Source organism: Tachyglossus aculeatus, chromosome 3 (genome assembly GCF_015852505.1).
Source record: "Tachyglossus aculeatus isolate mTacAcu1 chromosome 3, mTacAcu1.pri, whole genome shotgun sequence".
Lineage (NCBI taxonomy): Eukaryota > Metazoa > Chordata > Mammalia > Monotremata > Tachyglossidae > Tachyglossus > Tachyglossus aculeatus.
This window is the reverse complement of record NC_052068.1, coordinates 100069487-100094825: the sequence shown is the minus strand read 5'-3', so window position 1 is coordinate 100094825 and position 25339 is coordinate 100069487. Positions and strand designations below refer to the sequence as shown.

The 25339-nt window shown below is 44.0% G+C and overlaps 1 protein-coding gene across 1 annotated transcript in view; it reads right to left on the bottom strand.

Annotated features, from left to right (window-relative positions):
* Nucleotides 1–25339, bottom strand: part of EPG5 (ectopic P-granules autophagy protein 5 homolog) — a 132197-nt gene that overhangs the window by 74771 nt on the left and 32087 nt on the right. The window contains exons 4-13 of the mRNA XM_038743711.1: nt 24372–24508; nt 21490–21597; nt 19399–19472; nt 18193–18298; nt 15415–15529; nt 12424–12574; nt 10971–11126; nt 7518–7675; nt 1748–1902; nt 768–908 (exon numbers count right to left, since the gene is read on the bottom strand). Of these exons, the coding sequence (XP_038599639.1) occupies nt 768–908; nt 1748–1902; nt 7518–7675; nt 10971–11126; nt 12424–12574; nt 15415–15529; nt 18193–18298; nt 19399–19472; nt 21490–21597; nt 24372–24508 (1301 nt within the window). The remainder of the gene's footprint in view (nt 1–767; nt 909–1747; nt 1903–7517; nt 7676–10970; nt 11127–12423; nt 12575–15414; nt 15530–18192; nt 18299–19398; nt 19473–21489; nt 21598–24371; nt 24509–25339) is intronic.

Genomic DNA, 25339 nt, shown 5'->3' with positions numbered 1-25339 from the left:
GTACGTAAGTGCTTAAGTATTGTCAATAGTGTCAGGGAACCACAATGCAAACTACTTGATACAAACAGGCTTGCCTGTCTCTCCGGGAACATCATGGCTCGAACCTGGACTCAGACAGGAGACGGACACTAACCTTCTCCTTACATGACTTTAACTGTTTTCTAATCACCTTCCCCTAGCACCTTCTTTACCTTTGAAAGAATTGTTGAAAATACTATAACCTAGGATAACCTATGCTTTTCAAGTCCACAACTATGGTGCTGTAGCAGAAATGAGAAGCAGTGTGGTCTAGTGGATAGAGCCCGGGCCTGGGAGTCAGAAGGATCTGGGTTCTAATCCTGGCTCCGTCCTGTGCCTGCTACCCTTGGGTAAGTCACTTCACTTCTCTGTGCCTCAGTTACCTCATCTGTAAAATGGGGATTGAGAATGTGAGCCCCATGTGGGTCAGGGACTGTGTCCAACCCGATTTGCTTGTATCCACCCCAACTCTTAGAAGAGTGCCCAGCATAGAGTAAGTGCTTAACAAATACCACAATTTTTATTATTATTATTATTGTTCAATGACTGTCCTACGAGAGTCATTTAAATATTGATCAATCAGTGGCACTTATTGAGCGCTTACTGTGTAAAGAGCCCTGAACTGAGCACAAGGGAGTGTAATACAACAGAGTTGATAGCCACATGCCTTGCCCACAAGGAGCTTAGAGTCTATCAGGGGAGGGAGACATTAAAGTAGATTAAGGGTAGGGAAATAATAAGGATCTTACCATCCCAACTTGGTCAATGGTATCTCTAACTCTTTCCAAAAGGACGGAAATGATCTCGGGATGAACAGCAGTGATGGATCCTAAGAGCTCCCGACCAATCTTGGAAAAGGTCTCTCTGGTGGAAAGGCCAACGTAGGACACCTGAAAAAGAGGACCAGGGAGGACATTTAATACCAACCAACAGCTTACATTCATATAACCTCTTATGGCCAGTCTCTTCGTGTCTTGCTCTCCGTTCTCTGGGCCATTCAACACGATTCAATATGGAAATCTGGGGGACGTCACGAAGGCTGGATTGACTCTCCCGGTTCGACATGATTGTTAAACACTTCCAACTGAGTCAACGCCCTCCCTTTCCTCCTTTAAAGCTTATAGAAATATTTCCTCAAAAGCCTATATTCAGCAAAAACTGGAAAGCCTTATTCTCCCTCATGCAAAATGTCAGGCCCATTTGTAGCTCCATCTGTCATCCAATTAAGTTCAAATATGGATGCTTAAAACTTCCCTGGCGGCCCAATTGTTCTTTTAAAGCAGAGAATCTGGAGAAAATTCTCTGATTCTCAGTAAAACCTTCCCACCTGTTATTTCTTCTGGGCAATCTACCTGGGGTTATGATGGGTCTCCAGGAACGAGTATTCCTTCGCCTCTTGTACGTTTACAAAGTACAAGTGTAACTAACAGATGGACACATTTTTAGAACAATAAAAAGGCGGCAGAGTGTTCCAGCAGAGAGTATACTCTATCAAACTGCCACAGTGCTACTAAACCCGCTAACTGGATTAGAAAAGGCAGAAAGCAAGTGAATGGGTATTATTTCAAATGTCTCTCATTTTGACTGCACCAAAACATTACCTCCTCAAGCCCCTCTAGTTTTGAGGATAGGAAACAGTGAATTAGTTTAAAAAAACATATCAGAAGGGTCCCTGGATGAGCCTGGGAGACCATTTTTCCACGGGGTTTGTAACATTTCCCGTGCTCACCTCATATATCTCCAACACGATGACTTTGATGAAATCTTCATCCACATTGGTCTTTCTGGCTTGTGCCATCTGGGCAAATGTAGTGAGCAGACAAATTTCTTCAGAGCTGTTCATAGCGGAAAGAGACTTCTCCAAACTCACAAGATGATCTGGGTCTGGAAAAAAAACAAATCGCATCAGGGTAAACGTGAGAAAAGGATAAAGGTGTATGGGCTTAAGCTTAGCTCCTCAACAAGGATGACTTTTCTTTTCCAAATCTGTCCCTGTGAGACATGATTATATTTATAGTCCCCAATCTCTAAGCTAAAGACAAGAAAAATCAAGCATATTCTAAAAACGGGAATTTCAAGTGAGCTGCAGAAATGCATCTGAAATCAAAGCATAGGTTCTAAGAATATTATAAATACACACACACATTCACACGGTGTGAACACACACACAGTTCTAGAAAACAGGGGGGTAAGTTCCTGAAGAATCTCAGGAACTATGATCGACACTGAATGCAGCCCTTTCTTCCGATACCACAATGTCCTTCCAGCCAGACAACCTCATGTTGTTAGAACACTTTTTAATTCCGTGAAAATAATGTCTCCAAAATGCATGGTGAAAACATGTATTATAGGAGAGCTGACTCATATTCACACCCACACCAGGGTTCCATTTCTCAGAGAGAGTCATTGAGAGACAATCTCGTACATGATGTGCCTATGAAAATATAGTAGTATGTCTTTCTATCCCCATATCATACAGGGTGAGCACCTCATAGGAGCAGAAAGAATATTCATTGAGCACCCACTGCATTCATTCATTCATTCAATCGTATTTATTGAGCGCTTAGTGTGTGCAGAGCACTGTACTAAGTGCTTGGGAAGTACAAGTTGGCAACCTATAGAGACAGTCCCTACCCAACAGCGGGCTCACAGTCTAGAAGGGGGAGACAGACAACAAAACAAAACATATCTCAAAAATCTCCAGTGGCTACCAATATTTTGTTAATATGTTTTGTTTTGTTCTCTGTCTCCCCCTTCTAGACTGTGAGCCCACTGTTGGGTAGGGACCGTCTCTATATGTTGCCAACTTGTACTTCCCAAGCGCTTAGTACAGTGTTCTGCACACAGTAAGCACTCAATAAATACGACTGAATGAATGAATGAATATTAACAAAATAAAATAAATAGAATGAATATGCACAAATAAAATAAATAGAGTAATAAATACGTACAAACACATATACATATATACAGGTGCTGTGGGGAGGGGAAGGAGGTAAGGCGGGGGGGATGGGGAGGGGGAGAAGGGAGAGAGAAAGGAGGGGGCTCAGTCTGGGAAGGCCTCCTGGAGGAGGTGAGCTCTCAGTAGGGCCTTGAAGGGAGGAAGAGAGCTAGCTTGGCAGATGGGCAGAGGGAGGGCATTCCAGGCCCGGGGGATGATGTGGGCCGGGGGTTGATGGCGGGACAGGCGAGAACGAGGCACAGTGAGGAGATTAGTGGCAGAGGAGCGGAGGGTGCCGGCTGGGCTGTGGAAGGAGAGAAGGGAGGTGAGGTCGGAGGGGGTGAGGTGATGGAGAGCCTTGAAGCCGAGGGTGAGGAGTTTTTGCCTGGCACTCCCTCCCCCTTCATATCTGACAAACCACCACTCTTCCCACCTTCAAAGCCATAATAAATAATAATAATAATAATTACGGTACTTGTTAAGCGCTTACTATGCGAGAGGCACTGTAAGCGCTGGGGTGGATACAATCAGATTGGGCTGGACACAGTCCCTGTCCTACGTGGGGCTCACAGTCTCAATCCCCATTTTACAGATGAGGTAACTGAGGCACAGAGAAGTTAAGTGACTTATCCAAGGTCATGCAGCAGGCAAGTGGTGGAGCCAGGATTAGAATTCACATCTCCTCCAAGAGGCCTTTTCCAACTAGGCTCGCATTTCCCCTACTCACTCTCTCTTCTGCGTCACCCTTACACTTGGCTCTGAACCCTTGAAACACTTGATATTCACCTTTCCCTCAGGCTCCGCAGCACTTATGCCCAAACCTGTAACTTATTTATAGTAATGTCCGAAACCCCTCTAGACTGCAAGCTTCACAATCCACAATGGGCAGGGAACTTTGATGCACTTCTGTCACCCAGGAGTTTAGAACAGTGCTCTGCACGGTACGTACTCAGTAAATACCGGTGACCATCTGATTTTTTTTAACCAATTAATTCAATGATTTAACCCTGTAAACTATAATATAGCATTAGATTTTATAAGGTTTCATAAGTCCAGAAAGTATCAATGTATTCTACACTGCCCTGATTGGGAATGATATGAGAAGTCTACAAGCTGAGATCAGAATACACCTCTGAGGCACTCAGAAATCTTTCTGGCTCAACAGGTCGAGGGCCTCATCAAAGGCTTTTGTAAGTGTGGTCCAGGAAATGCTAAATGCTGATGACTGGGCTCCTAAGGCACATCTTTAGGACAACGTGAAAATGATCACGAATCCATTTTTATAAATGGTGTTTGTTAAGTGCTTACTATGTGCCAGGCACTGTTCTAAATGCTGGAGTGGATACAATATAAGGTTGGACACACTGCGTGTCCCTCATGGGCTCAGAGTTTTAATCCTCATTTTACAGATGAGGTAGCTGAAGCACAGAGAAGTGAAGTGCTTTGCACAAAGTCACAGAGCAGATAAGTGGTGCAGCCAGACGTGGCACAGTGGAAAGAGCGCGGGCTTTGGAGTCAGAGGTCATGGATTCAAATCCCGGCTCCGCCAGTTGTCAGCTGTGTGACTTTGGGCAAGTTACTTAACTTCTCTGTGCCTCAGTTCCCTCATCTGTAAAATGGGGATTAAGACTGTGAGCCCCACGTGGGACAACCTGATCACCTTGTAACCTTTCCAGCGCTTAGAACAGTGCTTTGCACATAGTAAGCGCTTAATAAATGCCATTATTATTATTATTAATAATAATAATAATAATTAGAACCCAGGTCCTTCTGACTCCCAAATCAGAAAAAAAACACCCCCAAAAAATAAATGATGGAGCTCCAGATCACCCTGAATCAATGTGTGACCAGGAATTGGAACTTTAATTACTATTTGCTCTGGGACAGCAAAAATCGATATTCCAGAAGGGTTCTACTTATAAAGACGAGGACCAGAGAAATATGGCAATGACTGTCATTAAAACAAGAGGCAGGGATGCTAAAAGGCTCAAAGAAATCACTACAGAAGAGTGCCTATTCACGCATAGCATCAATTGATCAGGGGCCGATAAACTGATTTCTAAACTATTCAGACTCTTAACTGCTCTTTACCACTACTGAGGTCTGTTTTTTGTGTATTTCACTTCTCCTAAGCACCTTTCCATGCCAGTGCAGGAGAGAAAATGAGAGTGAAATACAGCCAATTTTGCTACCTGGTAATAATTAGGGCAAAGGAGATGGTTGAAATAAATGACTAGAATGTGATCTACGGATTATGGCGAAATTCCAAAATACATATCTTTGATTTTAATGGATATCAGAGTTAGCTACACTAGAATTTCTGATTCTTTTTTTTTCCCTGAGGCAATCTTAGGAAGTAAGAGGGAATATCCAAAGCAAGTTTCCGTCAAAATGTTAGAAAGCACGTATTCTTTCGAATGGAAATTGCTTATTAAGCCTCACAAGTTAGTTCATTATCAAGTCAAATGGAAAGAGGATTCAAGGTAAAACACCTTCAAGAGCAATTGGATGAACAGTTTGGATGCTCATGGGAAAATAGCCCAGGGACAAGACAACAACAACGGCAGCAACAACAAAAAACTCACCAAGAATGTAACCCAAGCACTGCAAAGATTGATACATCTGTTAAAGACTAGCAATCTGTCAAGCACTATTCCATGTGCTGGGTTAATACTGTCGGACACAGTCCTTGTCCCACATGGGGCTCACGGTTTAAGTAGGAGGGAGAACAGGCAATGAATGAGTCCCCAATCTGCAGCTGAGGAGACTGAGACTCTGAGAAGTTCAGTGACTTGCCCAAGATCACACAGCTGGAAAGTGGTGGAGCCAGGATAAGAAGCAATCACTCAATGGTATTTACTAAGCGCGTACTATATGCAGAGCACTGTACTAAGCACCTGGCGAGCAGCGTGGCTCAGTGGAAAGAGCACGGGCTGGGGAGTCGTGGGTTCTAATCCTGGCTCCGTCACTTGTCTGCTGTGTGACCCTGGGTAAGTCACTTCACTTCTCTGTGAATCAGTTACCTCATCTGTAAAATGGGAATTGAGACTGTGAGCCCCACGTGGGATAACCTGATTACCTTATATCTACCCCAGAGCTTAGAACAGTGCTTGGCACATAGTAAGCGCTTAGCAAATACCAATACTATTATTATTACCATTAGAATTAGCAGACACGCTCCCTGCCCATAAAGACCTTACAGTCTAGAGGGGGAGACAAACATTAATGTGAATAAATAACTTACAATATACCATTTTAGAAATATGTACATAAGAGCTGGGGGGTTGGATAAGAGCTGGGGGGTTGGAGAATGACTGACTGATTGATTGGGGGTGAAGAGCAAATGCCCAAAGGTCACAGATCTAAGTGCATTAAAATCCAGGCCCTCTGGCTCCCAAGCCCATCTGTGCTTTACTCATTAGGCCACAATGCTTCAGGGTATGCCCCATTCAGTTGTACTCAGCTACTGCCTATTAACATAGGACAAAAATCAAAGGAGCAGCGGACTCTTTGGTCTGCTTTTTAATATTCTGACTGCAAAACCATCTACTCCCTACAACACTGTTCAGGTGGAGTAAGAGAACAGAAACATTACAAAATCTTTCCAAAGATCTCGGGTTTGGTACGAGGACGACCGTGTCCACCCAAATGAAATACCAGAAATACCACTTTTTATAGATAGACACGCTGGAGATGAGGGGAATTTGGCAGCGTAAGCCTTCCAAGCAGGCTCAAGCAACTCAGTTGTTGCTGCGGATATGTAACATAGGGGAAAGGATGACAGACCAAACACACATCACTGAAAACCATAAGATGAAACAGGAAAAAGGAGAATAAGAACAATGAAAACGGTAAACAAGATAAAATCCTGAGAAAAGGCGAGAAGCGATAAGTGGAAAGAAGTCAAAAGAAACAACTTGTTTTCCTTTCACTCTTGTGACATTAAAGATGAGAAGTTACCATCAAAAGGAATATTTCTAAGGTCCACTGAACTCTGACCACAAGGACGTTTATCCAACAATGTCGATTACGGTGTTTGAAAATGAATTCTAAAGGATCAGAAAGGCTAAAGGTTCAGAACTGTCTTATAGAAAGTTTCAGGAAAAAAATTCTGACCCCTCCTTCCGCTGCCCCTTTACAGATTATTCTCAGAGGTGCAACTATCTTAGAATTAAAGAATTAGGCAGTATTAGACTGTCTATTTTAAAACCTCTCCCAACTTTAATTAAGGTACCCAGGTGGAAACTCTTCAAATCCGTCCAATGAAAATTTAACTCTAAGGGAACTGCAGCAAGCAGTTACTACAGTGAATTCAGCTGAGTAAATAGGACCTAAGGTGTCAAACTGGCTTCCAATGAACCAAAAAAGACAAAAGCAGCATCCACCCATATCTCACCGATGGTTCCCAAATGAAAACGTAAGATGACCCATAGCCGTCATAAAGTTAGGAGGATGCGGCAAGAATGGAAGTCACGTTCTGACAGAGAGCCAAGACCACATAAAAATCGGACTCTACCTCAAACATATCAATAAACCACCAGTTCAGGTGAGGCTGTACCTTGGAGTCGCTGCTTGCACTCAGCAGCTGGGACGGTGGTGCAGAGTTTCTCCAGGTTCTCACTCTCGGCAGAGTGCATGACGAAAAAGAGTTTCCAAAGCATCTGGGTAGATAAAGTGCCATAGGGCATCTCTGACATAAACAGCCAGATGCCCAGCCTGTAGCATTTAAAGCAGAGAAAGAGACAGTTTTATGCAGAGTTCGTCCCCAAGTTTTCAATCATTGTCTGATCTTATGGAAATGGAAGCTCAGAAGGTCCTAGGTCCCAACGCAAGCCAACCATGTGTTTTGTGATTCAAAGGGTGAAAACTGTAGGCTTGGATCATGAAATCTTGGAAGTTTTGACTCCAAATGGTAAAACACCTATCCTTGGTAATTACTAAAGACAACATGAAAGTTGTCTCCCAATGTCAAAAAAAAAAAAATATGGGAAGGGGGGGGGTCCTTTCCTCAAGCTCCTATAGGTTGAGGAGACAATCTGAAAGGTATACATTTGGCATTACAATTGAGCACCCCATTCACCCCATATCTGATGGAAATAATTACTTTTCTAATTCGTCACAAATGAAACATGGCCCTACCCTCAGAATCTGCTAGGGCATATACTTTCATAAATAAACTGCAGAGCCCTTGATAAACTTAATTAGTTCATTCACTACAAAAACAGCATCTAAATCCTATTGGTCCCTCCTTCACAACATTGCTAAAATCCACACTTTCCTCTCCATCCATCCCGCTGCCAAGTTAATAATAATAATAATGATCGTATTTGTTGAGCACTTACTATGTACGAAGCACTATTCTAAGCGCTGGCGGGGGGGAGATACAAGGTGATCAGTTTGTCCCACATGGGGCTCACAGTCTTAATCCCCATTTGACAGATGAGGTAACTGAGGCACAGAGAAGTTAAGTGACTTGCCCAAAGCCACACAGCTGACAAGTGGCGGAGCCGGGATTAGAACCCACAACCTCTGACTCCTAAGCACAGGCTCTTTCCACTGAGCCATGCTGCTTCTCTACTACAATCACTCATCCTATCCCCCCTGGATTACTGCATCAGCCTCCTTGCTGACCTGCCAGCCTCCTGTCTCTCCCCACTCCAGTCCATACTTCAGTCCATTTTTGTAGAAAAATGATCCAGGCAGCAATCAGGACATGTCACTCCACTCCTCCAAAACCCCCACATCAAACAAAAATTCCTCACCATTGGCTTTGAAGCACTCCACCACCTTTCCCTCTCCTACATAACCTTGCCGCTCTCCTTCTACAACACAGCCCACACGCTTCGCTCCTCTAATGCTAACCTTTTCACTATGCCTTGATCTCACCTCTCTCACCACTGGCCCACATCCTGCCTCTGGCCTGGTCCTCCCTCCTCAAATCGGACGACAATTGCCCTCTCCTGCTTCAAAGCCTGACTGAAGGCACATCTCCTCTGAGGCCTTCCCAGATTACCCCCAACTTTCCTCTTCTCCCACTCCCTTCTGTGTTGCCCTGACTCGCTCCCTTTATTCTTCCCCACAGTACTTCTGTACATATCTGTAATTCATTTGTATTGATGTCTGTCTCCCCCACTCAAGACTACACTCATTGTGGGAGGCACTTAGTACAGAGCTCTGAACACAGTAAGTGCTCAATAAATATGATTGAATGAATGAATCTAAAAATTTTGGAAGAGGTATAGAAGAATGACTTGATTTGCCTAATACTTAATGATCCATTAGATTCCTCCCTGCTTCACAAGTCCATAACCTTGGCATTATCCTCAACTCATCTCTATCATTCAACCCTCATAGTCAATCTGTCACCAAATCCTCAATCAATAGTAATTAATCAACCAATCATATTTATTGAGTGCTTACTGTGTGCAGAGCACTGTACTAAGCACTTGGGAAGTACAAGTTGGCAACATATAGAGACAGTCCCTACCCAACAGTGGGCTCATGAGCGCTTAGCACAGCACTATACTAAGCACTTGGGAGAGTGTGATTTAACAGAGTTGGTAGATATGTTCCCTGCCCACAAGGCTTACAGTCTAGAGGGGAGACAGATGTTAATGTAAATAAGTTATGGATATGGATGGTTCTTACTTGCTAACATCATAGTGGAGGTTCTTACGGAGTGGGGAAACATGGACAGAATGGATTGTCAGAAAAGTCCTATAAGTTCCGCCTGCTAAAATCTGACCTTTACTCTCCAAACAGCTAATGTGGTGACCCAAGTAATTATCCTATCCCACCTTGATTACTGCATCGTCCTCCTTGCGAACCTTCCTGCCTCCCGTATCTCCCTGCCCCAGTTCATACTTCCCTCTGCTACCCAGGCCATTCTTCAAAAAAAAAAGTTCAGCCCACATTTCCCCACTCCTCAAGAACCTCCAGTGGTTTCCCCTCCACCCACATATCAGACAGAAACCCCTTACCATCCGCTTTAAAGCACTCAATCAGCTTGCCCCCTCCTATCTTACATCGCTGCTCTCCGACTACAACTCAGCACGCTGCTCACTTTGTTCCTCTAATGCCAAACTACTCCCTGTACCTTGATGTTGATTAGCTCGCCAATGGCTCTTTGCCCACATCTGGCCTGGAAATCACTCCCCCTTCATATCAGACAGACCATCGCTCTTCCTACCCTCCAAGCCTTATTAAAATCACATCACCTCCAAGAGGTCTTCCCCAACTAAACCCTCTTTATCCCAACTCCCTCTCCCTTTTGTGTCACCCTTGCACTTAGGTTTGTACCCTTTAATCACACCCAAAGCTCCAGAGCACTAATTATGTAGCTGCAATTTATTTTAACATCTGTCTCCCCTTCTAGACTGTAAGCTCCTTGTGGGTAGGTAACATAACTACCAACTCTGTTACAATATACTTTCCCAAGTGCTTAGTACACTGCTCTGCACACGGTAAGCACTCACTAAACATGATCGACTGATTAAATATATATTAATATGTGTACTAAAAGTGTTCACTGTATTTTTGGGCGATACACTCAGAGTCTCTATAACCTAGGATTTATGCTCCTGGAAAACTAAAAGTCTGGTTATAGCACGCATTCCTTGACCAACATGAAATACACACACAGCACCATTTCTTCTGACACTGCACTACATTCTATCTAGATAAATGTCCACTGTTGGAATATGCTCCCTAATTCCCTAATGGTGTTCTACACATAAGCAGTGTGGCTCGATGGAAAGAGCACGAGCTTGGGAGTCAGAGGTCATGGGTTCTAATCCTGGCTCCACCACTTATCGGCTGTGTGACTTTGGGCAAGTCACTTAACTTCTCTGTGCCTTAGTTAAATCTGTAAAATGGGGATCAGGATTGTGAGTTCCATGTGGGACAACCTAATCACCTTGCATTCCCCCGGCGCTTAGAACAGTGCTATGCACATAGTAAGCGCTTAACAAATACTATCACTATCATTATTATTATTATTATTATTTCTTACCTCTTAGCTTTGAAGACTTGCAGGACAGCCCTGAGAAAAAGCTCGTCAAATTCAACCTGCAGCTTCTCCACTGAATAAGGCTGCATAATGGCCCCGTAGCCTTGGTTGTGGCTAACATACTGGGCCCAGTGGTCACTCACGTAACAAAGCGTCATCCTACACAAGAGGGAAATAAAGACATCAGCAGGTCAATTGCCGACATTAAGCCAATACTTTTTCCTGCCTTCCTTTGTTTGCTTGACTCTCCGTTCGACATTAACAACAGGAGCCACTTTGAAAAAAAGACACTATCTAAAGGAGTGTTGCTTACTTGCCTGAGTAGAAACTTAAAATTCCACTCTAATGCACCTGTATAGTCGAGGCAATAGTAAGGACTCGTAATGCATTTGGCTTTAATTCTATTTGTTCTGACGACTTGACACTTGTCCACATGTTTTGCTTTGTTGTCTGTCTCCCCCTTCTAGCCTGTGAGCCCACTGTTGGGTCGGGACCATTTCTATATGTTGCCAACTTGTACTTCCCAAGTGCTTGATACAGTGCTCTGCACACAGTAAGCGCTCAATAAATACGATTGAATGAATGAATACTGAATGTGACGTAGTGCTGTGCAGGACCCAAGACTGCCCTTAGAGCCAATATTGAGGGAAGAAAGAAGAGAGATAGAGGGAATGCTCCTTCTTCCCATTTTATTGCCTGGCTCCAGCTAGCCTTCCGAGCCAAGGAAGTCAGCACCTCAGAAATTCAACAGATATCCTTTCTCAGCTCAGCAGCAAAATCAATCTGTAACAGGTACTAGAAGTTCCTGAGCCCACCATCTCCGCTTCTCTGTTCTGCTCATTCTGGTCCCCATAACTGAGGGGCAGAAAAGTTCGTCTGTGACCACCTTCTTGTCAGGCCCTGGGCTGCAGTCAGACTCAGGGGTCACTAAAGGGAAGAGATTTCACCCTTTGTAGCCCTTTCTTTGATTGTCAGATAGAGGGGCAGGAAGTTAGGGGAAGCAGAACACTCTGGGAAGAGACAGAGAGTGGCTACACGTATTGATCATGGTGCCAAGTTGCATTAGGAATCTATATTAACTGCCCCTATTGGATTTCTCAAGGGCAGTCAGCTTGCAAAGACTTTGTCCCAAGGCCAGGGTATGCCAAAATGTTCGCCCTAGCGACAGCAAACTGTCAAACCAGCAACTTAAATAGCTTTTTAGCACGTTACGGGCAGGGGACGTGTCTGCTCATTTTATTGTAATGTACTCTCCCAAGCGCTTAGTACAATGCTCTACACATAGTTAGTGCCCTACAGATACCACTGGTGGATTGATTGATTGATTTTGGATCTCGGTGGCAAAAGAAGCCTTTGGTGAAGGAGGATGCTTAGTTGCAAAATTTAACCTTTGTTCTCCAGACTGCAGCCTCTTGGTCCGTTTAAGATGAACAGTTTCCACAGACGCAGCATTTACCTGATCATATGGCCAATTCGTTTCACAAACTGCCTGTAGCGCGCTCTATTAAAGGTTTCTAGGCCCACCGCCAGAAGTTCCACCAATGAGTTAGCAAATGCAAAAATTTTCATCATTTCTTGAGGTCTTGTTGCTTCAGGCACATAGTCACCTACAAAATAAGTTGAGACTAAAGATTTTTGGGGGTTTTTTAATAGTATTTATTAAGCGCTTACTATGTGCAAAGCACTGTTCTAAGCGCTGGGGAGGTTACAAGGTGGACAGGTTGTCCCACATGGGGCTCACAGTCTTAATCCCCATTTTACAGATGAGGTAACTGAGGCACAGAGAAGTTAAATGACTTGCCCAAAGGCACACAGCTGACAAGTGGCGGAGCCAGAATTTGAACCCATGACCTCTGACTCCAAAGCCCGTGCTCTTTCCACTAAGCCACGCTGCTTCTCTGACGATGACGTGACGCTGGATTACATATGAATACCTGACTAGAAGAACCAAGAGCATATGTGACCCCCACTAATGTGGGGGTTTTTTATGGAATTTGTAGAGTGTTTACTATATTCCAGGCACTGTATTAAGCACTAGGGTGGAAACAAGCAAATTGGGTTGGACCAAGTCCATGTCCCACGTGACGCTGACCGTGTTAATCCTCAATCTGCAAATGAGGTAACTGAGGCACAGAGGAGTTAAGTGGCTCGCCCAAGGTTACAGAGAAGACAAGTGGAAGAGCCGTGAGTAGAACCCAGGTCCTTCTGACTCCCAAGCCCATGTTCTCTCTATTCACTTCTCAATTGAAGTCAAGAGTTGGATGGAAGTAAAAACTTCAATCAAGAAAGCAAATAAACACAGATAAGAGAGTTCTTGGGATTCTGAGAACAGTTGGGTACTATTCTGTATTTGGATAAATCAGAGGTGAAAAACTGCCAAAGGAGAAAGAAAGGATCTGGGTTCTAATTGCGGCTCTGCCACTTGTCTTCTGTGAGACCATGAGCAAGTCACTTCACTTCTCTATGCCTCGATTACCTTGTCTGTCATCCTTGTCTGGGGATCCTTCTTGCCAAATCCAACGGCTCCTACTCTATCCTAATCCTCTTCGACCTCTCAGCTGCCTTTGGCACTGTGGACCGTCCCCTTCTCCTCAACACTTTATCCAACCTTGGCTCCACTGACTCCATCCCCTCCTGGTTCTCCTCTTATCTCTCTGGTCATTCATTCTCAGTCTCCTTCGTGGGCTCCTCCTCCCCCCTCCCATCCCCCTACTGTAGGGGTCCCTCAAGATTCAGTTCTGTGTCCCCTTCTATTCTCCATCTACACTTACTCCTTTGGAGAACTCATTCACTCCCACGGCTTCTACTATCATCTCTGTGCTGATGACACCCAAATCCATACCTCGCGCCCTGTTCTCTCTCCCTCCCTCCAGACTCGCATCTCCTCCTGCCTTCAGGACATCTCCATGTGGATGTCCTCCCACCAACTAAAATTCAACATGTCCAAGACAGAGCTCCTTATCTTCCCTCCCAAACCCTGTCCTCTCCTAAAATTTCCTGTTACTGTGGATGGCACAACCATCTTTCCCGTCTCACAAGCCCATACCCTTGGTGTCATCCTTGACTCTGCTCTCTCATTCACCCCACATATCCTACCTGTCACCAAAGCCTGCCGGTCTCACCTTCACATTGCCGAGATCCACCCTTTCCTCTCCATCCAAACTGCTACCACATTAGTACAATCACTCATCCTATCCCGACTGGATTACTGCATCAGCCTCCTTTCTGACCTCCTAAACCCCTGTCTCTCCCCACTTCAGTCCACATTTCACTCTGCTGCACAGATTATCTTTCTAGAGAAACATTCTGGGCATGTCATCCCCCTCCCCCAAAACCTCCAGTGGTTCCCTATCAACCTCCGTATCAAAGACTGCTCACTATTGAATTCAAAGCTCTCCATCACTTTTCCCCTTCTTACCTCACCTCCCTTCTCTCCTTCTACATCCCAGCCCGCACATTCCGCTCCTCTGGTGATAACCTTCTCACTGGGCCTCATCCTCACCTCTCTCACTGTCGAACCCTGGCCCACATCCTACCTCTGGCCTGGAATGCCCTCCCTCCTCAAATCTGCCAAAGAATCACTCTTCCCCCCTTCGAAGCCCTACTGAAGGCTCACCTCCTCCAAGAGGCCTTTCCAGACTAAGCCCCCTTTTCCTCAGCTCCCCCTCCCTTCCGTGTCACCTCGAGTCGCTCCCTTTGCTCTTCCGCCCTTCTCACCACCCCACAGCACTTATGTATGGATGGTATATCTATAATTCTATTTATTTATATGATGCCTGTTTACTTGTTTTGATGTCTGCCCCCACTCCCCTATACTGTAAGCCCAGTGTAGGCAGGGATTCTCTCTCTCTGTTGCTGAATTGTAATTTCCAAGAGCTTAGTACAGTGCTCTGCACACAGTAAGCACTCAATAAATACGACTGAATTGAATTGATTAAAACGGTGAGCCTCACATGGGACAAGCAAACCCCATTTGCTTGTACCCACCCCAGTGCTTTGCACAGCACCTGGAACATAGTAAGCACTTTATAAATACCACTATTACTATTATTATTACAGGAGCTGGAAACAATGATGAATGAAGAGCAGTGTGGTCTAGTGGGAGTCAGGAGACCTGGGTTCTAATCCCAGTTCCACCACCTGCCCGCTGTGTGACTTTTGGTAAATCATTTACCCTCACGTGCCTCAGTTTTCTCATCAGCAAAATGGGAATTAAATACCTCTTTTAACTCCTACTTAGACTGTGAGCCCTTTGTGGGATATGGTCTGTGTCGAACCTGATTATCTTATATCTTCCACAGTGCTTTACATTATGCTTGGCACATAAGAAGCGCTTAACAAATACCACAATTATTACTATTTTGACTACGGTAAAGGTCAATAATGCTAGGTCACTCAAGAGAAAGCAAGGCAAGTCACAAGTGCATGAATTTTAAAGAGTTTTCACCTTTCGCTTTAATCCCGAGAAAATGTTGAAAGAGTTCATGGAATGGAAATTGGGACAAAAGGACAACCAAATCATCTTCATTTAGGAGCATCCAGCTTGTCTCAGGATCTTCATCCTAAAGAAAAACATTCGAAGGAATTTTGATTGATTTCACAAGAGCAATATCGCAGCCATTTAGCTGCTCCCTTAAATTCTAGTTATCTTTTCTTCTCAGTTTTAAATTGTGCTTCTCCTTTTGTTTTTTCCTCTTATTTAAAATGCAGATGTTGCTGGGTTCCTTGACTTAGAATTAAGAACTATAACAGCAATGACAGAGACATAGCAAAATTCAATGAAAACACCACCTTCAGATAATTACTGAGTCTCTAACACAAAGCAAACTCATAAACAGTCTTCCCTCATGTTCCCTGAGGGAAGCAAATGTAAATTTCACTTAGAGACTCTGTGCTCGCTTGGGTGCTAGGACAACTACCAGGACACCACTGCTTTACAAAAGGGTTCACTAAGGCACTTAATTTTTTGGTCCCTTTAAACCACATTCCTTTCATTCGAAAGTCACAAGAGCAATCCACGTGTTTCAACTGGCAAAGAAAAAGTAATGGCCCATCTAAACTTAACTCCAGTTCTCTTCTGCTGGGGCTCCTCTCCTGATACTCTTTCCATTAAAAGGAGAATGAATTGGAGGCAGAATTATAACAGAGTATTTTACAATATTGTCTGTCTCCCCACCTAGACTGTAAACTTGTTATGGGCAAGGAATGTGTTTGCTAATTCTGTTTTTATTGTATTCCCCCAAGCGTTTAGTACTGCGCTCTGCATATAGTATTTCAAAACCGTTGATTGATAGATTAACCAGCAGCCTTCTGGACAGAAAACTGGGTTGTTATTTAAGTAACTAGGCACTTGTTCAGTCAGAAGATTGCTAGGGTTTAGCCCCAGGATTTCACTTTCTTTGGCTAAGTCAATCAAGCTTCATGGCTCATAAATGCCTTCTTCCCAACTGAACTAGAGCTCCTTTTCCCTTAGGACTGAGACCATGGTAAAGCAGCATGGCTTGGTGGAAAGAGTCCCCCCCCCAGCCTTGGGAGTCACAGGACCTGGGTTCTATTCCCAGCTCCAACCCTTACCTGCTGTGTAACCACGAGTGAATCACTTCACTTCTCTGTGCCTCAATTGCCCCATATGCAAAATGCAGATTCAATCCCTGTTCAATCACTCCTACTTAGACTGGGAACCCCATATATCTGCCCCAATACTTAGTACAGTGTTTGGCACAGAATAAGCGCTTGGCAAAAACCACAAGTAAATTATATTTTGCTCACACCAGACAAAATTCATATATTAGAGAAGTACCATGGCTTAGTGCCAAGAGCACAGGCTTGGAAGTCAGAGGTCATGGGTTCTAATCCTGGCTCCACCATTTATCAGCTGTGTGGCTCTAGGCAAGTCACTTAGCTTCTCTGGGCCTCAGTTATCTCATTTGTAAAATAGGGATTAAGTCTGTGGGCCCCAGGTGGGACAACTTGATTACTTTGGATCTACCCCAGGCTTAGAACAAAGACTTAGAACTTAGAATGAAATGACTATAGAAGCCAATAAATACGAATTCCAAAATGAAAGGTTTAAGGCTGCAGTTTGGAAACACACCGGTTTAAGAGCGTGCATGAAGGAGGTCTACAAAATTATAAAAGGTGTAGACAAGGTGAACACAAATGGATGTTCCCCAAAATCCCATATCGGGACAAGAGGGCATCCACTGAAATTTGAAGGTAGTAGGATCAACACCAATAAAAGAAAATAGGTTTTTATCCATTGGGTGGATTGTAAGCTCGTTATGGGCAGGGAACCAGTCTGTTTACTGTTACAGTATACTCTCTCACATGCTTAGTACAGTGCTTCGCACACAGTAAGTGCTCAATAAATACGACTGAACAAATGAATGGATGAGATGCATATGGAAGAGTACCACAGGAAATCAGGCAGGCAGAAAATATCTTTAGGTTCAAGACAGATTTGGATAAATGGTCTATACTGGGTTTCTAGAGGTAAAGTTCAGGATGGTAAATCCACAGCACCGAGGACAGATGTTGGACAATCATCACCTCAAGCCTCCTGCTACTGCTGGTGGGGTCCAAATAAAACACTGTCTGGACCAGTCAATCAATCCATCAATGGTATTTATCGCGGGCTTACTGTGTGCAGAGCATTGTACAAAGCACTGGGACAGAATTCATATGTGGGAATCAGAAAGAGTCTTTGTCCCTCATGGGGCTCACAATCTAAGAGTTGTATGCAGAAAAGGACAAGTTGGTCAATCTTACACTCTACAAAAATCAGAATATACTAGGTTTTGTTGGGTAGAGTTTGCACCAAAAAATGAATAATCTACCTTGAATCTACCTTTCAAGTGTGATTGAAGCAGTGCAGCCTAATGGATAGAACCCAGGCTTGGGAGTTAGAAGGACTTGGGTTTTAAACCCAGCTCTGCCACTTGTCTGCTGTGTGACCTTGGGCAAGTCACTTCATTTCTCTGTGCCTCAGTTACCTCATCTGTAAATGGGGGATTGAGACTGTGAGTCCTATGTGGGACAGGAACTGTGTGCAACCTGATTAGCTTATATCTACCCCAGTGCTTAGTATAGTGCCTGGCACATAATAAGAATTTAACAAATACCACCAAAAAATGTCACGCTGCAGACTGGGATTTATCATAGTACAGATTTTGGAGACTGAAAATTGTTATTTTAACACAAACTCTAGGCATTTTAAAGGATTTACCTCTTCTCCTCCTTCATCTACTAATGTCCAGTTCCCAGAGTCAGGCCCAGATGACGAAGACATTCTTTCATTTGGTTTCATGTGGCACATAAATTCTGCTCGATTTCTAAAGGAGATAAGAAAAAGTATTAATTTAAGAAGTCGAGTGAATTCTCAGTGGTAATTGTAACACTCCCATATTGAAGATTTAAATACATAAAACTTGGCATGAGGAAAAGCAAATATGCACTTTTTACAATATGATTAAATTCGCCATCAAACTGCCATCTTTAACAGGTAGATGTAACTCTTGGCCAGTCTTAATACTACTAATACTACTAATAATAATAATAATTATTATGGTATTTGTTAAGTGCTTACTATGTGCCAGGCACTGTTCTAAGCACTGGGGTGGATACAGCAAATCGAGTTGGACCCAGTCCCTAACCCACACTGGGCTCACAGTCTCAGTCCTCGTTTTACAAATGAGGTAACTGAGGCATAGTGAAGTGAAGTGACTTGCCCTAGGTCACAGAGCAGACAAGTGGCGGAGCCAGGATTAGAACCCATGACCTTCTGACTCCCAGGCCCGTGCTCTATCCACTAAACCATGCTGCCTCCCATTGGCATGCAGAACATATTGTCATAATTCATGCCAACAAAACACTGCCTTACCAGAAAATGGGGCTTTGGGACGAGATATATTCTAGCAGAAAGAAATAAGACTGACGTTGGATCTTGTCTGAAAGTGCTTTGCTATCTGACTTCACTAATCGAACCACAAAACCTCCATGATGCTTCAGGGCAGGGATGATATAGAACTTTTCCAAGGTTTAAAGAGTCAACAACAAGTTCACAAAATAAATGCATACACTGGCTGATGTTTCAGCCACCACAACCAGGTCCTTCAAGGTTCAGTCCCCTCAACTTAATTAACCTTGACAATGAAGTTACATATGGGGAAATTCAAAGCCAGAACAGAGCCCTATACCAGAGATGAGTTTTGTTGCTGAGTTCAGTGCTCTGCACAAAGCAAGGGCTTAATAAATATTATCACTGCTACTCCTTGCGTGCTGTTGAAAAAATCCATTTAGGCCAATCTTTGGAAGAAATGGGGAGTAAAGACTTTATAGAATCCTCTCAGCTCTCTAGGCAGTTATTTCCAGAGGATTGGGGAATGTAGAGAAGTATCTGAAGAACTGATTTACAGAGAACTTTCACACTTACTTGACAGGAGACATAAGCAAGGCAAGAGACTGCATAAAGTGAAAGACACCTGATGAGTTATCCAAGACTTTGATCTGAAAATAAGAAAAGGCAAATCCATGTTAAGAAAACCATCAACTCACTGCCATCTCTGTTCAATATGCCCGATGAAGGAATTTATGAAGAGGGCTGGAATGGTATGATACATGCTCATCACGCCCTTCTCTCCTTCTACAGCCCAGCCCGCACCCTCTGCTCCTCTGCTGCTAATCTCCTCACCGTGCCTCGTTCTCGCCTGTCCTGCCGTCGACCCCCGGCCCACGTCATCCCCCTGGCCTGGAATGCCCTCCCTCCACACATCCGCCAAGCTAGATCTCTTCCTCCCTTCAAAGCCCTACTGAGAGCTCAACTCCTCCAGGAGGCCTTCCCAGACTGAGCCCCCTCCTTCCTCTCCCCCTCCTCCCCCTCCCCCCCGCCTTATCTCCTTCCCCTCCCCACAGCACCTGTATATAGGTATATATGTTTGTACGTACTTATTACTCTATTTATTTATTTATTTTACTTGTACATGTTTATTCTATTTATTTTATTTTGTTAATATGTTTTGTTTTGTTGTCTGTCTCCCCCTTCTAGACTGTGAGCCTGCTGCTGGGTAGGGACCGTCTCTATATGTAGCCAACTTGTACTTCCCAAGCACTTAGTACAGTGCTCTGCACACAGTAAGCGCTCAATAAATATGATTGATTGAATGAATGAATGAATGAATCACGAGACTAGGTCAACCCAATCAGCTGACCTCCCTGCCTCCTTCCTCTCCCCACTCCAGTCCATACTTCACTCTGCCGCCCAGATCATTTCTCTTCAAAAAAGTTCAGTCCGTGTTTCCCCGCTCCTCACGAACCTCCAAAGGTTGCCCATCCATCTCCACATCAGACAGAACCTCATTTAAAGTGTTTTAAAGTACGCTAAAGCAGTCGATCACCTTGCCTCCTCCTACCTCACCTCGCTACTCTCCTACCACAACCCAGCCCACACAGTTCACTCCTCTAATGCCAACCTACTCGCTGTATTTCAATCTCATCTATTTCGCCGCCAACCTCTTGTCCACATCCTCTCTGGCCTGGAACGCCCTTCCTCTTCATATCTGACCAACAATTACTCTTCCTGCCTTCGAAGCCTTACTGAAGCCACATCTCCTTCAAGAGGCCTTTCCTAACTAAGCCCTTATTTCCTTTTCTCCCACACTCTTCTGCGTCACCCTGATTTGCTCCCTTTATCCCCTACCCCTCAGCCCCACAGCACTTATGTACAGGGCCATAATTTATTTACGTCTCCCCCTCTAGACTGTAAGCTCGCCGTGGGCAGGGAATGTGACTGTTATATTGTACGCTCCCAACTGTTTGGTACAGTGCTCTGCACACAGTACTCACTCAGTAAATACAATGAACTGATTGATATGTCCCTTACGAAAATTAAAAAAACAGATTGGCCGGTTAAGCCTTCTCAGCTACATCTGATTTCCAAATATAGCCTGTGCTCATGAAGGAGTGCAACAACATGATTAGTTTAAACCTATAGATAAAATATTGATTTGAGGCTACAGTATCCTCCACCAAACCTAAAACACGAGCCGCAAAAACGCAGGGAAATAGCAATTGTGTGAAATTCATCTTTTCATTCCCAGCATTGGAATGTCCGAAGGGCAACAAGAGCAAGAGAAGCTACAAACAAAATTAACTCTGAATAAACGGACGCTGACTCCACTGTCTTCCAGAATGTTCTTGCAATGATCTGGTATTGAGTTAAGGTTGGTCACTCCTAAGCTTCCTCTAGCTTTTGTGGAGATGGTGAACTTTTGTGAAGCTGAGCTGAACCCCAGCTGGTAAAACCTCTTTGAGCAGGAATTCTGCAGGACTAAATACCAGGGAAGGCTTTCCAGGGCGAGAGTCTCCTGAAATCTACAAATTGCACCAATAGTTCCTCTACATTGGGTTTTCTTAGAAGCACTTTCACTCTTTACAAAGTGAACTCTGCCTTCACCTCTTTAGGGCACCCAATGGATATCTACACGCTATGTCAAGTTCCTCAACAGCAACCACAGCGAGATCATACCTGAATAAATGGTATGGCCCATTTACTGATACCAGCCGGACAGCGGAGGATGTGGTTTAAAAGGAAGAGGTGATCTCCAGGACAGCCGGCTGTTTGTAACACTGAGATCTAAATGATAAAAGATATGTGCTTTAGCATTCCACAGGAGTAGGAGAAGCTTCTCTACGGCTCGACAGTGACAGAGTGGTATCAGAAGCAGTGACATTTACTGACCAGCTACTGTGGGTGGCAGTAGGAGTGATAGTAATGGTACTTATTAAGCGCTTGCTGTGTGCACGGCACTGTGTTAAGCACTGGGAGAGGATTCACAGGTGTGAATTAGAGGGCCTCCAAATCTAAGAGTTTTAAGTTTAATTGGAGACAGACACAGAAGGAGTGATGAAACATTAAAACCCAGCACCAACAGATGCACAAAATATGTACTTAAGGGACACGGCAAGAGACACCATCCCTGCCCTCAGGGGAGATATAAATTGCCAGATATTTTACTGTAAGCCAACGAGGCCCCGGTTTAGTCTGCCAAATTTAAGGGAATAGCAAATTCTACTGCATTAGCTATTCTCCCATGCTGCCCAATCAATCGGTGGGATTTAAGACCAGTATGGGCAGGGATTGTCACTCTTTATTGCTGAATTGTACTTTCCAAACAGTACAGTGGTCTGCGAACAGTAAGCGCTCAAAAATACAACTGAATAACAATAATAATGATGGTATTTGTTAAGCGCGTACTATGTGCGAAGCACTGTACTAAGCGCTGGATGAATTTAGACTAAAAAACCTAAAAGCCCTGAGAGACATTCACTTCCCCTCTTCAACTCTTGGCTGCAGCAACTGGGAGAAAGCAGAAGCACTTGCTGTCAAGTTAGCTCAAGCAAGGATGGGGGAAGGAGGAGGGAATAGAGAGGATTGGGGAGGGAGAGTGTGTTAATCTCTTATATATTCCCTGGGGGTGGAGCTGAGAGTTGCAGCTATTTTACTACAAAGGTATTTTATAATTATATTTGTACTTTTCTGTTTGAAGTGCATTTCCACACTAGACAAAAAGTTCCTCGAGAGCTGGAATCAGATCTTGTTCTACTATAATACACTTGCCACTTAGAACAATAGTATGTGCACATTAAATCCTCAATATATAGCTCTAGCTGGTGTGAGCTAGAGTTGGGAGCTAACCAGTGGATACACCGACCGCACCACTGGAAGCTAAACAGAGAGGTGCTGCAATGGTCCAGCACACTAACCCTGAACACAAGAAGCAGGGAGACAAGTAGGGTGGATTAGAGGATAGAGCACGGGGCTAGCAGTCGGAAGGACCTGGGTTCTAATCCCGGCTTTGCCGCTTGTCTGCTCTGGGACCTGGGGCAAGTCACTTGATGCCTCTGTGCCTCAGTTACCTCATCTGTAAAATGGGGATTAAGGCTGTGAGTCTCACGTGGGCATGGACTGTTGTCCAACCTGATTAGTTTGTCTCTCTCCCTTCGCTTAGTAACAGTGCCTGGCACATATTAAGCGCTGAACAAATACCATGAAAAATTAAAAAGAAAAAGAAAAGAAGAGGATCAGAGATTTCTAGAACATTCATTTATTCAATCATATTTATTGAGCACTTACTGTTTGCAGAGCACTATACTAAGCGCTTGGAAAGTACAATTCGGCAACAGAGAGACACAATCCCTACCCAACAACGGAGAATCTGTTTATTCCTCATGTCCCTTTCCAGACAGAAAGCTTCCTTTGCATTCATTCACCTCAGGGAAACAGTGTGGCCTACCGGAAAGAGCATGGAACGGGGAGCCAGAGGACCTGGGTTCTGATCCCAGCTCCGCTACCTCCCTGCTGTGCAACTTGGGGCAAGTCAGTTAACTTTGCTGTGCCTCGGTTTCCTCAGCTGCAAAATGGGGATTCAATACCTGTTCTCCCTCCTACTTGACTGTGAGCCCCTTGTGGGACAGCGACTGCATCCGGCCTGATTAGCTTGTATCAACCCCAGCATTTAGAACAGTGTTTGACGCATACTAAGCGCTTAACAAATACCACTAAAAAAAAAAAATACCTGGAGTATAGCCAGTTCCAGGGGAGAACTTGGGCAAGGAGACGGGTGCTTGGAAAGTGGAAGGGGGTCCCAGGGCCAGAAGGAGAGAAATAAATGCTCAATAAATACCACTGATTGACTGACTGATTGATGGTAATTTGGAGTGGTCTTTGGCAGCACAACAAAGAAATGACTAACAAACTGGAGAGAAGATAAGGCAGTCAATCGTATTTACTGAGCATTTGCCTTGTGCAGAACACTGTCCTAAGCACTTAAAAAGTACCATTCGGCAACAAACAGAGACAATCCCTACCCAACAACGGGCTCACAGTCTAGAAGAGGGCAGACAGACAGGCATCAGGCATTAATCAGAGTTACCCCTCAACTCATCCCTAGACTCTCTCACCGATGACCCTGTTTCTTGCCCGTCCTCCTGCAGGGACTCCTTCTCCCTTCAAATCCACTGGACGCCAGCTCTCCCCGTATTCAAAACACTTCTGAAATCCCTCCTCCTCCAGGTATCTTTCCCCAATTAATTTTTCTTCCACCAGGTCTTATCCTCCCTACGATCACCTCAGCACCTTAACACTTTCGTACTCGCTACTTCTTGTGGCACTTTTGGACAGTCTGCCTAGCTGTACGTTATTTGGTGTCTGTCTCCCCAGCAAGATGGTTAAGTTCCTTGTGAGCAGGGATCCTGTCACTGGTTTCTTCTGTTCTTTCCCAAGTGCTTAGTACTGTGCTCTGAAAAGAACAAGTCCTCAATAAATGTTACCGACTGAGTAGCAGGTCCAGTTATCAGTGGAAAGGTGGAGGAGACCATAGCGACGGCCCTGTCATTCTGTTTTCTTACCAATTTCTGAAGCCAGAGAAGAAGATCCTCCTGGAATTGAACGTCTTCTATAACCCTCCGAGTGAACATGAACAGAACACTAATGCACTCTTTCAGTTGAAACAAATCTGACGGTAGGCTTTCTGTCTGTTTAGAAGCTGTAAATTTAATAAAAGATCATTTAAGAAGCTCCCAGTAACAGGTTTAACTTTATGTGACCTGGAAAATGGACCAACCTCATAGTTTCTGTGAACACTTGAACGACGGAAGCATTTTCTTTATAGACTTTCTTTATAGAATTCTCCTTTTCAAACATTCAAATGACAAAAGTATTTTTTTAAAAAGGGGGAAGGGCTAAGATGAACTTTCAAAGAACAGGCCTTTCATTAAAATGCTTACTAGAGAATTCCTATTCACCAAACATGGTTTTTATAAGCCACAAAAGGATAAAAGACCCACAAGATTCACAGTTCTTGTGGTCAAAAACAACCAAATATTTAAAGAAGTGGAAATGAAAAATTTAAAAAAAGGTGATTGAGGCAGAAAATGAATCAATGACTAATGTGTGGTTTTTGGTTGGGTGTTCACAAGACTTTCTACTTTGCCTTAGCCAAAGGCAATGTGGTAAATAACAAACCAGAAAACATGGGACATCCACGCAATTGGCAAATTCTTACAACAATTCCAAGGAAATGCTGGACTCCATGTGAGAAAGAATAAGAACCAAAGAGAAAGCCAAAGAGAAAAGTTAGGTTACCTCCCCAGAACATATCTTGGTCACAGCTGACATTTCTCAGCCACACATACACCCATAGGTCAATTTAACTGTCAGTGACATTCTCTTCAAATATATACATATGTGTGCATATATATGTATATATACATACACACACACACACACACACACACACACATACACAATAGTACATATTTACTGTGCAGTATTCTTTCCAAAAAATTCCGACGCTTTTGTTTCTACAGAGTACAAG